Here is a 13,903-nt window from a genome sequence, read left to right as displayed (position 1 = left end):
CATAATCAAGTATATAATATCACACTCGTTGATTTAATGATGAATTGATCATGAGTGTGACTATTGGGCAGAGTGGATGGACCGTTCAGGTCTATTTGCTGTCACTTACTATGTTACTATTAATCCTCTTTGCTCCCAGGCTGGTGCACAGACCTCAGCTCTGACACAGGCACGAGAATCAGATGTCACCTGACCTACTGGCGCGTGCATATGGCGACCTCTCAGCACACACTGCCAGTGAATCAGAGACAAATCTTACATGTGCGCACCAGAGTGTTCCAAGTTCCAACTTCCGTTCCTTCCTTGCCTACAGTGCTGTGGCTCAAATCCAGAGAGAGACTGAGGGAGCTGACTGGAACTTTCTTTTATGTACTATTAAATTCTTACGGGGATGGGTGGGGATGGGTTAAATTCTTGCGGGGACGGGTGGGGACGGGTTGGGATGGTTTAAATTTTTGCGGGGATGGGTAAGATTCCAGTGGGGATGGGTGGGGATTGGTAAGATTTCTGTCCCCGTGCAACTCTCTAGTCCAAACAAAATCACCCCAACGAAGAAACGACAACTAATAAAAGTCCACACAACACCAAACGCAGAAGACCCATTCCAAACAATTCAAGTGGGCTACATCAATGCCAGTTCCGCAGTAAACAAAACAGCAATTCTAACAGACTGGATCATGGCAGAAGACCTCTGTCACGATTGTGACTGTTTTCTTGGTCTGTGCTCATCTCGCCATCTGGTGGCCAGTACCGGTGACTGCTTTAGACTATCTGTTGCTGTTTTCCAAACATGTTCCAGAGGCCAGTCCTGTCCGGATTTTCCGGTCTGCCAGACTCGCTTGGCTTGTTTGAACCTAAGCAGCACCCTTACTTGCCTTGAGATTCCTGCAGCTGAGCCTCAGCTGGTGATGGTCTTTTTAAGCGCCTGTGGGCTTTGTTGCTTTGCCTTTGCAACGCCAAAGGTCTTCAGGTCAGTTTGTATGCAGTTTGCATTTCTGCCTTGCCTTGTGGCACTTCTGTTTGTTCTTGTCTAGAGCTCTGTTGTGTGTTTGTGTGACCTTGTGTGACCTTATTTATTTAAATAGTCACCTATCTTGGAAATAAAAGAGATTCCCTGGGGCCCAGGCACGCTGTGGAGATGCTGCAGTGAAATTGAAAACGAACCTCCCCATACAACAATGATAGCTCACACACTACAATTTCCTGCAGCACTAACAGTGTAAAGGAGGTGACTTTTAATAATGACACTTGATATCAAGAGTTGTTATTTTTAAGTACATTTTATTCTGCGTCGGAATATAAGTTTCACTGAGATTAGTATTAACAGGTTGACAGTGGGACTCATTACAATCCAGTTCCATTTTCAAATATTGGACACTATCAAAAAACATGTATGCACATATTATTTTTAAAAACATCCAAATATAGGGTGAAATAGATTAAAAAAAAAAAAAAAACACCAACACAACACTCTCTCAAAAAATCCCAGTCACTATTTTTTAGTGATAGGAATTTCTTTATAGGACATACTTGTTATTTTGGGAAGGTGTTTTGTTGTTGCATTATGTTATTTTGACATCAAAATAATGATGACATTTTTCAGTACCTGTCTAGGGGTAATCTATACCCATTTTAATACTGAATGTTGAAAGGTGAGCCCCTCTCATTCTGTTGAATTTAAGAACAAAAAAGTGAACTGAAGGAATTATTACTGCATGGACAAAACATTTGTATTAAAAAATAAAATTAAAGAGGGATAAAGCATTTGCTGTGTAAAAATGTACACATTTGTACATATTTTAAAATACAGTTACAAATGCATTCAAGTAAGAGTTTCAATGATTTATACAATAGACTACAATTTCAAAGTGAAAGAGCAATTACAGAATTACAGAACAATTATAGAAATATTCAAAAGGTAATTAAGAATAAGTAACCAAAACTCTTGAATGCATAAGTTTTCACACTTAATTGACTTGTAAAGCCCTTTTTGTAGCAATAGCAGCATAAATCATTAGGGATAATGCTAACTAACTTTGCACAGACTAAATTCAGTTGTTCCAAAGTACAGATTGGGAAAGGCTATAAGAAAAGTTCAGTGTGTTTGGTATCAAAGTCAGTAGCCATAGGTTAAGAAAACTACTGAGGCTCATTTTCAAAATACTTAGATTCACAAAGTTCCATAGCTCTGTGAGGTCTAAAATTACTTTCAATAGAAATATAGAAGTCTCTGGCTGAAAACTGAGAAAACAGTGGCTGTTCAACAATTTCAAGATTATTCCACAAATATATCTTGCATGGGAGCATGGTCTAAAGGAAATATTCACATGTGTAAGTGCTGTTTGGGAGTTAACTGGTATTCTGCAAACTTAGCGTGCAACAGAAGTTGTGTGATTCTTCATCCGGGGGTAGTTGGAACAGCTCAACTACTGTGGCCTCTTATTAAGGACTTTGTTATGGGAATTTTTGTAACCAAGAGTTAGTCTGGATTTGCTAAGAAAAGGCTGTGAAAAGGTATGCAATCAAGATTTTCTTGTTCCTTATTTTAATTACTTTTTGAGTAATTCTACAACTGTTCTTTCCCACTGAAAATGTAGAGTGTTAAGTAAATCAGTAAAATAAACTCCTACGAAGGTTTTAGGAAGCACTGAAAATTTGTGTATAAGGCTCGATAACAGAAATTAGATCTTACGTCAAAGTTACTGAAGGCAACTGATTAATGCCTTAATTTCAATGTATTAAACTGTATTTCCAATGTTCATTCTAGTGGCTTTTATAAAGCTCAAATTTAAATGAATCTGATAATCTTGCTGACATAGCAGTAATAAATTACATGTATATTATCTATATTCTTGCTCCACTTATTTAGACATATTGTTTACACTTGTAAGAAAAGAATGAGTTCTGGAGCACCACATTGTCACACATCAATGTTCTCCTTCATGTTTTCAAAGAAATATTGATGCTAAAGACCATTTTCTGGATCTTCTCTTCATTTCTTAAAATGTTGGCTTTTACAGTGCATATCTTGTCCTGTTGCTCCTTAATCTGCTGCTCCAGTCCAGCCAGCTCTTGTTTTAAAGGTTCTACAGCATTTTCTGTGATGCTATGGAGACAAAGCAGAGTCACTTCAAGAACTGTACAGCGATGCTTTTCAAACAGATAGGAGGTACTAATCTGCAACTGGGATACAATTTCACACAATGTCCTGGTTTTCCCATGATTTTGTGACAGTCACATGGATTGCAAATTCAGACCCCTCAATGCAGAATAGGACATTTCATGCAAAATCTTGGCAACCCAGAACTGGCCAAAGTAAGGAGCGCCAGGCTTAGTGGATGCATGTTTGTTGATTACTTTTTTTTTTTAATATTCCCTAATATTTCTTCTCCTTCAGCCAATCCTCCTACTATGACTTTCCTTCTCCATCAACTGGCCGAGTTGGCCATCAGTAAAAGAATTACAGCACCTCAGGCTGTATCCTCCCTCTATATCAGTGATTCCCAAACCTGGTCCTGCAGGCACCCTAGCCAGTCAGGTTTTCAGAATATCCACAATTAATATTCATGAGAGATATCTGCATGCACTGCCTCCACTGTATGCAAATCTCTCTCATTAATATTCATTTTGGATATCCTGAAAACCTGACTGGCTGAGGTCCCTCCAGAATCAAGTTAGGAACCACTGACTGCTCTATATCATCATACAGGCCCCATAGTGCAGAGAGGCCCAAAGCATATATGATCCTGACTGCCCTCCACCACAGAGCTGCTGAATCAGGGCCAGCACCCTGTAGCAGTAATGAGAGAAAACCAGTGTATGACTGTGAATTGGTGCATGAGCCTGTGTGATGGGTACTGCACAGCTAATACTCTTCACACAGGTTCAGAAACTGATGTTTCATGTAGTGCATAATCCCAACAACAGACATACTGAAAATTTCCCCATGGTGCAGAGTTAAGGCAGCAGCCATATCTTATGAAACTAGGACATGAGAAGATATACAGTGGGGGAAATAAGTATTTGATCCCTTGCTGATTTTGTAAGTTTGCCCACTGACAAAGACATGAGCAGCCCATAATTGAAGGGTAGGTTATTGGTAACAGTGAGAGATAGCACATCACAAATTAAATCCGGAAAATCACATTGTGGAAAGTATATGAATTTATTTGCATTCTACAGAGGGAAATAAGTATTTAATCCCTCTGGCAAACAAGACCTAATACTTGGTGGCAAAACCCTTGTTGGCAAGCACAGCGGTCAGACGTCTTCTGTAGTTGATGATGAGGTTTGCACACATGTCAGGAGGAATTTTGGTCCACTCCTCTTTGCAGATCATCTCTAAATCATTAAGAGTTCTGGGCTGTCGCTTGGCAACTCGCAGCTTCAGCTCCCTCCATAAGTTTTCAATGGGATTAAGGTCTGGTGACTGGCTAGGCCACTCCATGACCCTAATGTGCTTCTTCCTGAGCCACTCCTTTGTTGCCTTGGCTGTATGTTTTGGGTCATTGTCGTGCTGGAAGACCCAGCCACGACCCATTTTTAAGGCCCTGGCGGAGGGAAGGAGGTTGTCACTCAGAATTGTACGGTACATGGCCCCATCCATTCTCCCATTGATGCGGTGAAGTAGTCCTGTGCCCTTAGCAGAGAAACACCCCCAAAACATAACATTTCCACCTCCATGCTTGACAGTGGGGATGGTGTTCTTTGGGTCATAGGCAGCATTTCTCTTCCTCCAAACACGGCGAGTTGAGTTCATGCCAAGGAGCTCAATTTTTGTCTCATCTGACCACAGCACCTTCTCCCAATCACTCTCGGCATCATCCAGGTGTTCACTGGCAAACTTCAGACGGGCCGTCACATGTGCCTTCCGGAGCAGGGGGACCTTGCGGGCACTGCAGGATTGCAATCCGTTATGTCGTAATGTGTTACCAATGGTTTTCGTGGTGACAGTGGTCCCAGCTGCCTTGAGATCATTGACAAGTTCCCCCCTTGTAGTTGTAGGCTGATTTCTAACCTTCCTCATGATCAAGGATACCCCACTGAGGTGAGATTTTGCGTGGAGCCCCAGATCTTTGTCGATTGACAGTCATTTTGTACTTCTTCCATTTTCTTACTATGGCACCAACAGTTGTCTCCTTCTCGCCCAGCGTCTTACTGATGGTTTTGTAGCCCATTCCAGCCTTGTGCAGGTGTATGATCTTGTCCCTGACATCCTTAGACAGCTCCTTGCTCTTGGCCATTTTGTAGAGGTTAGAGTCTGACTGATTCACTGAGTCTGTGGTCAGGTGTCTTTCATACAGGTGACCATTGCCGACAGCTGTCTGTCATGCAGGTAACGAGTTGATTTGGAGCATCTACCTGGTCTGTAGGGGCCAGATCTCTTACTGGTTGGTGGGGGATCAAATACTTATTTCCCTCTGCAGAATGCAAATAAATTCATATACTTTCCACAATGTGATTTTCCGGATTTAATTTGTGATGTGCTATCTCTCACTGTTACCAATAACCTACCCTTCAATTATGGGCTGCTCATGTCTTTGTCAGTGGGCAAACTTACAAAATCAGCAAGGGATCAAATACTTATTTCCCCCACTGTAGCTATATAGTCAGTACATTCCAGATAGCCAATGTAAAACCTGAATATTGCACAACTGTTATCCCACCATTCACCACAGCCCCTGCTATTGCATCTTGCTCATGTATAGGTCATGTGACCTGGGTAATTGCCACAGAACCAACTCCCTTCCCCAGCCATCCAGACCTATGGACATAGTGCTATTATTGAAGACATTAAAAGGCAAAGACAGAGTGAAAAACCATTACATGACTGTATACAAAGATACAAAAAATATAGACCTTTGCTACAGAGAACATGCATAACAGAGAGCACATGAGAGTCCACCATTACTACATCCTCCATATCCACTGAAATTAAATAAACAATCTGAGTCATGAATTTGACAGTCTGCTGTATATGCCCCAGAGTGGCATACCTAGTCCCCTAACAGCATAAGGGATGAATGTCTTTACACAATGCCCATATGCCCTGTGATGTGGTTTTGTCTGCACCACAGCAATAAAAAGTAGGTGATCAGAATTGTGTTCAATTCTGGTCCCTGAATCTCAAAAAAGATATAGTGGGGGGAGGAAGTGACGTCACCACTGGCAATGGTGGTCTAGCTTCTCAGCTCCCGCTCCCCGCCGCGATAAAAAAGCTTTAAGTGACCACCATCAGCTATTTTCGCCGCTTTTGAACACTCCCGATTGGCAATACCCACCAGCCGGTATGAGTAAGGCGCATTCAGCGCGGAACAAGGACTCAGAGAAGTCGGCAGGCGGCGGGCCGAGTAAGACCCCGAAGCGCCACGAGGCAATGGTGCAGGCCTCGCCTTCTGACTCCAACTCAGCCTTATCGCTGGCGGAATCGCGGAGGCCCCCCGCAAAAAAAAGGGTGTCTCGGGCGAACTCAAACAGATTCTGTCCGGTATTCAAGAGGACATCCAAAAATCAAAGGAGGAGATATTGGAAAAGATGGAGGTGCTTAGCGCAGATCTCCGCGAGCTGGGGGGACGAATGGAAGAAGCGGAACTTCGGCTGGACGAGCATTCAGAGTCCCTAACTGCTCATGATGCCCACATACAGGAATTGGATCAAAAAACGAAAGACTTGGCTTATAAAATGGACGACTTAGAAAACCGGGGCAGGAGGAATAATCTCCGACTCCGCGGGGTTCCAGAGGGTGGCGAGAAGGAAGATGTCCCACTAATAGTGCAAACTATATGTGCAACCCTGATGGGGTCCGAGGTAGCGGCAGAGAAGATTGACTTGGACAGAGCACATAGAGCCATGGGCCCGCGTCAGGAGACTAGAGCGCGAGACATCATCGTGCGATTTCATAAGTATGAAATAAAAGAACAAATTCTTGCCTGTGCTCGGAAGAAACAGGACTTGGAGTATGAAGGAGCCAAGATAACGGTATACCAAGATCTTTCCCAGTTCACGCTGCAGCAGAGGCGACTCCTGAAACCGGCCCTGGATGTCCTAATCAAAGAGAAGCTCATCTACCGGTGGGGCTTCCCTTTTTCGCTGAACCTCACGATTAAAGGGACCAGATACAGGGTTTGCTCCCTAACCGAAGCTTGGGCGTCTTTGTATGCGGTGGGACTGGTAAGCTCGAAGGCGCCGCTGGGAGAGCTGGCACCTACGACGAAAGCAAAGTTACAAAAATGGCAGCGGGTCCCCGCATCCAACAAGCGCAGCAATCCGAAGCGGAGAGCGACGGTGGAGGGAACCTGAATGCTGATACGCTGGCCTAATCGGGGCCTGTCACCTGAATTCCTTGCGTCTGTGGATGATGAAGAGCAGATGGACACATATGTGGTATCAGGGGGACACTGCTCATAGAGTCTCCTAGTCTGCTTTGTTCTGAGTTTATTCTGAAGTACTATGGTTATTGGGGGATCTGTATGTATATATATACATTTTATTCATTTTCTTTTCTTTCATCTCCTCTTCTTCTTTTCTTTTAGTGGGAGGAGGGATGCTCTCAACAGTTAGACACCTAAAAGGAGTGAGGTTTTGTATTAGTACTGGGAGAGGGGTAAGTCATGGAGAGCTGTGGCATGTATATAAGTTATAGTTTTTTTATCTGTTTAAATGGGAATTGGCATCTGATGGTAGCATGGCAAAGATCAAGGGGGGGGGGGGGGCGGGAGGGAGTTGGATCGGCCTGAAACACAGTGGGTTACTTTCTCACATCCCACTCGGGGGGCATGTACCTTCGGGTTGGTGTCTGGAGAAGGGGGAAGGGGGGGGGTTAGATAATGGGTTTAAGGGGCGGGAAGGGGAGGGAGGGCTCGGGCTGGCACATAGTAGGAGGATGGAGGTGAAAGTGAGGACAGTGGGTTGGTATGCTCTGCTCGTTCTGCTTGGTTTTATGTCTTAGTTATGAGTATAAATCTTAAGATCTTATCTTACAATGTAAAAGGATTGAATATGCCACAAAAAAGGCAGAAATTATTTAAAGAGCTCCAGCAGCTGGGGGCTCATATAGTTCTGTTGCAGGAGACGCACCTCCGCCGGAAGCACGAAAGACTCCTCTCTCATCCTAAATACCCCAGGTCCTTTTTTGCCTCCTCCAATGAGGGATCCAAAAAACGTGGGGTGGCGGTGTTATTTCATGAGTCAGTACAAGCCCAAATAGTAAAGGTCAAACGGGATCCAGGCCTCACCCTAGCATGTATATACGCCCCGAATGATCACCAGCAGGCTTTCTACATTAAAACAAGGAATCTTTTAGCTACATTTGCACAAGGATCTATAATAATGGGAGGCGACTTCAATGGAGTAATGGATCCGGTTTTAGACCGGTCTGGGACGGGGCAGACTGTAGGCACTCGGGATGCCTTAGCGTTGGGATCAATGGCCACTTCTCTGGGGACTCTGGATGTATGGCGATTGAGTCATGCGCGAATGAGAGATTATACATATTACTCAGCAGTGCATGCCTCATACTCACGTATCGACTATATTTTTCTCGATGTAGCTCTATCAGAGCAGGGGCCCAGTGCAGGTATTGGCAGTGCGACCCTGTCTGACCATGCCCCGGTTTGGGTCGTACTGCCAACAATCAAGGCAGAGATTAAAGACAAAAGATGGGCACTTAATGCCAGTATGTTACAGGAGAGTGAGGTGGTGGAGGGCTGTAAAAAAGTGCTGAAAGAGTATCTGGAGATCAATAAGGCATCGGGGCCACCCCTTAGCATTGTGTGGGACGCCATGAAGGCAGTGTCGAGAGGCTATTTCTTACAGCTGGCTAGTAGGAGGGCTAGGATTCGCAGAAAACAAGTGGCTCAATGCTTAGATAGGATCAAGAGTTTAGAAGCTCAGCATAAGGCCGGCGGCTCTCCGACCATATTGGAGGAGCTGCGAGCCCAGCGCCTTCAGCTGGACTCTATTTATTCTGAACACTTAAGCCAATTACAATCTCGATCGAAGGTTTATTCTTATGAATTTTCTAACAAAGCGGGACGCCTCCTGGCCCTAAGGCTACGTAGGAAAAAGGTAGAAAGGGCAGTAACCCATATCCGGGAGAGAGGTGGGGACATGCTGAATACATCAGAAGCTATTAGAAGGCGGTTTGGTGACTTCTACAAGGAGTTATATGCTCGTGAAATAAACCCCCCTGCTGACTCTATTGCAGATTACATAGCGGGGACTGATTTAGCCTCTCTGACATGCCAGCGTGCCACTCTGGATGAGCCGGTCACCCCGCTTGAAATACACAAAGCTATTCAACATTTACCATCTGGTAAGTCCTCGGGGCTGGATGGACTACCTAATGAGTTTTATAAGCAATTTGCTTCTGACCTGGCCCCACTTTTGGCTGACATGTTCAATCAAATAGGGAGGGGGGAGTCTCTTCCGGCCTCCATGTTAGAGGCCTGGATAGCAGACAAAGACCAAGCGGACTGTGGGTCTTATCGTCCTATATCTGTTCTAAACGCTGACGTCAAAATTTTAGCCAAAGTCTTAGCTAATAGACTAGCCCCTATGCTCCCGGCGATTATTCACCCAGATCAAGTGGGTTTTGTTTCTTATAGGAAAGCAATGGATAATACGAGGAGAGTTGTAGATTTAATGTACTTGGCAAAAAAAATGCGAAAGCCTATGTGTCTCCTTAGTCTAGACGCTGAAAAGGCCTTCGACAGGGTGCATTGGCCATTCATGTACAAAGTGATGGAGACTTTTGGGATAGGGCCACAATTCTGTAGGTGGATTCAAGCATTTTATACCTCACCTAAAGCATGTATCAGCTTGAATGGGGGCTATTCTGAACTCTTCACTCTGCACAGGGGCACCAGGCAGGGATGCCCTCTCTCCCCGGGGATCACTGGCGTTACAATAGCGGGGAGAGCACATAAATTGGCCCTCTTTGCAGATGACGTGTTATTGTTCATCACTCGCCCTCTAACATCTTTCCCAGAGCTTTTGCAGGACATTGAACAATACTCAGCACTCTCAGGATTTAGAGTAAATATGTCCAAATCTGAAGCCCTAAACGTGACCCTCGATGCGGATCTGGTGGAAACCTTAAAATCGACGTATGCTTTTCGGTGGGCTAGTGGGAGTATCCGCTACCTGGGGGTGAACATTACTGCTAGGCTCTCTGATCTTTTCACAGCAAACTATAAAGGCCTGGGCCGTGTCCTCACTGCAGATATGGAGAGATGGGGAGACATTGCACTCTCCTGGTTTGGCCGTATTGCCGCAGTTAAGCTAAACATATTACCACGTTTACTGTACCTGTTCCAAGCTCTTCCGGTCCCGCTGCCTCGTAAATTTCTTGCTGCACTGCAAGATCGTATTGTGCGTTTTATTTGGGCTGGCAAACGTCCGCGGTTAGCACGAGCCTTCTTGTACCAGGATAGGAGGAGGGGAGGGCTGGGGGTCCCCAACTTGGGTTGGTACTACAGAGCAGCTCAGGCACGTGCGGCTGTGGAATGGTTCCAGGGCTACCCTGATCGGCAATGGGTGGGCCTGGAGCAGTTCACATTGGGCACAAGGCCGTTGGGGGCACTAATGTGGCTACCAAGGTCCCTTAGGTCATTGGAGGAGGGTTTGTGCCCCTCCATATACGTTACTCTGTCTAACTGGGATAGTCTTTTTCCGCATCGTCAATGCTTACTGTCGCGTTTATCCCCCATAGCATATAATCCCTTATTTATTCCGGGGACAGAGAGAGGCATATTCACTAGATGGTATGAAGGAGGGCTGAGAACCTGGGGGCAACTACTGGCGGGAGAGTCCCTTTTGTCTTATACAGAAATTCAACAACAGTTTCCAACAGTGGTGACTGATAAGTATGCATTTCTCCAGCTCGCGCATTTCCTTAAGACGAAAGCAATTCAGGAAGTCCTACACAGACAGCAATTAACTCTTGAGCAAATATGTGAGGGACAGGCTACGACCACAGGGTTGATATCTCGTTTACATCGTATTATTACTCAACAAACACCTTGTTATACACTTCACAGGAAGGGTTGGCAGAGGGACCTGGGGATTGAATTGGAGGATACGGTATGGGAGAGGATGGAACGAGCGGCGGCCGGGGTGTCGTCTCATGTCCCGTTCAAAGAAAATGCCATTAAAGTTCTATTTAGGTGGTACATGACTCCAGAGCGTCTACAACGAATTTATCCCACCATGCCTGGGCAGTGCTGGAGGGGATGTGGTGTGAAGGGATCCATGGGACATATTTGGTGGAAATGTAGGAAAATCAGAGCTTATTGGAAAGCAGTTCGTAGCAGACTGCAGGTATGGCTGGGAACTCAGATTCCATGGAATCCCACTATTTTTCTGTTTTCAACAAAAGCAGCGGGCCTCACACCTACTCAACAGGCTTTGGTGCGCTATGCCACCTGTGCAGCTCGAATAGTTATAGCGGCTTGTTGGAAACAGACTACGATTCCGCCATTAACTAGGTGGCTTCGAAAAATGGGATATGTCTGTGAGATGGAACGGCTCATAGCTGAGCGGAGTAACCGTACAACTAGATGGCACTCGATTTGGGACCCCTTTCTCCTTCATACATAACTTCGATGACGAACCGGGTTGTGATAAAGCCAGTCCGAGGGGGGGTATGGGAGGAGGGTGGGGGGGAGGGGGGGTAAATTTGATTTCTAAAGTAAAAGTTCTACAAAATTTGAAGTTATATGTATTGCTTTGCATTGTCATCAGATCTTTGTTTGCCTTGTTTGAAACATGTATCATTTGTTAATATTGACTTCAAATAAATAAAAAATAAAAAAAATAAAAAAAAAGATATAGTGGAATTAGAAAAGGTACAGAGAAGGGCGACAAAAATGATAAAGGGGATGGGACGACTTCCCTATGCTGAAGTGGCTAGGGCTCTTCAGCTTGGAGAAAAGATGGCTGAGGGGAGATATGAGTCTATAAAATAATAAGTTTGTTTACTCTTTCCAAAAATACTAGGCCTAGGGATCACGCGATGAAGCTACAAAGTAGTAAATTTAAAATGAATTGGAGATAAAGCCACATGGAACTGGATATGCCGGTTACATAAGTTCTCAACAAGAGTGACACCATTTAGGTCAATATGTGGAAATAGAAATTTTGCACCTGGAAACATGTATGCAGTGTTCCACAGATGGAAAAATAAAGGAGTGATATACCTTCTACAGGTGCTCAATCGCGAGGGTAAGATAAAACCATTTTTGGAGCTGCAGAAAGAGTTTGACCTTGCAACATCAGACGAATTTCATTATAAGCAGCTCAAACACTATGTAGATACCTTACCATGGGAGTGGTTGGCAGAAGATGTTCAGGAATAATTGACATCAGCATTTTCTATGGAGGCGCAGCAAAAAGTCCCACTCACATATCACCACCGGCACATCCGAGCTACTGCAGCGGAATTGGATTATAAAAGACTGGCTGAACAATGGAATAAGGACCTGCCGGTCAAGATACAAGCTTCACAGTTACAAACACATATCCTCTCCATCAGGCAATTAACTAAAGCAGCGTGCCATTGGGAATTACAATATAAATTCGCATTGAGACTATACATAGCTCCTCGAAGAGCCTTTCATATGGGTGTGTCCCCGTGGGGCTCATGCCCAAAATGTGGAGAAGAAGGAGCGACGTTAGGACACATGTTCTGGACCTGCCGGAGCATTTTGAAATTCTGGAGAAACATCACAGCATATGTCTCGCAGTTATGGAACACGTCTTGGAGGTGTGAGGCGACTTTGTTGTTTGGCCAACCACGGTTGAGCATACCCAGCCCTGGGGGGCTCAAAGAGTTTGTACTTAAAACCACCATCATAGCTAAGCAGGTCATTCTGTCAGAATGGATCTCTGCCAAATCACCCACAAGACAACAATGGAGAAGCAAGATGTTGCACCTAATGAGAGTAGAACGACAAGGGATTCACAACTTAGACTCAGAGACTGGGAAGAAATTCCAAAGGTGCTGGACTCCCTTTTGGTCGACACTAACCCCAACAGCCCGTAGTTACCTTCTGAACTTTTGAACCTTCAAAGACAATTAATGGGACATACGTTAAATAAGATGTGTAGATAAGATTAAAGATGTTGTTGATGTGAAGGATTAGTGGGAAAGTAGTTCAGTTTTAAAGGAAAGAAAGGGGGGGGGGGTAAAGGGAGGGAAGGGGGGAAGGGTGGGGGAAGAAAACGAAAAGTGGCAATACCGGTGAACTAATGTTAATAAAACGGGGGAAAGAAAACAGTTGTGGAAAGGTTTTGTACACATTATGGTTATTTCTTTCCCGGACACGGAATGAAGTGTCTTGGGTGTTGTTAATTTCTGAATGGTTTGTCATTTGAATAAAAAAGATTGAAATATAAAATGAATCGGAGAAAATTTTTCTTCACTCAACGTGTAATTAAACTCTGGAATTTGTTGCCAGAGAATGTGGCTAAGTTAACTTAGCGGGGTTTTAAAAAAAGGTTTGGACGGCTTCCTAAAGGAAAAGTCCATAGACCATTATTAAAATTACTTGGGGAAAATCCACAGCTTATTTCTGGGATAAGCAGCATAAAATGTATTGAACTTTTTGGGGATCTTGCCAGGTATTTGTGACCTGGATTGGTCACTGTTGGAAACAGGATGCTGGGCTTGATGGACCTTTGGTCTATCCCAGTGTGGCAATACTTACGTAATTATGTAAGATGTCAGGGACAATAACATGCCATATAACTAAGTTCCTAATAGACTTTGTGGTGTATCCCACAAACGACCACATATAACACTGCATTTCTATAGGTATACATACCATCCCTGAGAAGACATCCAAGCGCAGAACAGGCCACCTTTCGTGTGCTAGAGCCCAAAGCCTGTATCTTGGCCCTTGCC

General features: G+C 44.4%; 1 protein-coding gene across 2 annotated transcripts in view; it reads right to left on the bottom strand.

Annotated features, from left to right (window-relative positions):
- Positions 1-1,284: 1,284 nt before the first annotated feature.
- Positions 1,285-13,903, bottom strand: part of TRAF3IP1 (TRAF3 interacting protein 1) — a 1,208,890-nt gene continuing 1,196,271 nt past the window's right edge. For both annotated transcript variants that reach the window (XM_030210669.1, XM_030210670.1), the window contains one exon: positions 1,285-3,106. In XM_030210669.1, the coding sequence (XP_030066529.1) occupies positions 2,941-3,106 (166 nt within the window). In that variant the 3' untranslated portion in view covers positions 1,285-2,940. The remainder of the gene's footprint in view (positions 3,107-13,903) is intronic.

The sequence above is a fragment of the Microcaecilia unicolor genome, chromosome 7 (genome assembly GCF_901765095.1).
Source record: "Microcaecilia unicolor chromosome 7, aMicUni1.1, whole genome shotgun sequence".
NCBI lineage: Eukaryota > Metazoa > Chordata > Amphibia > Gymnophiona > Siphonopidae > Microcaecilia > Microcaecilia unicolor.
The sequence above is the reverse complement of the archived record's forward strand: the minus strand, read 5'-3'. Positions and strand labels throughout refer to the sequence as shown.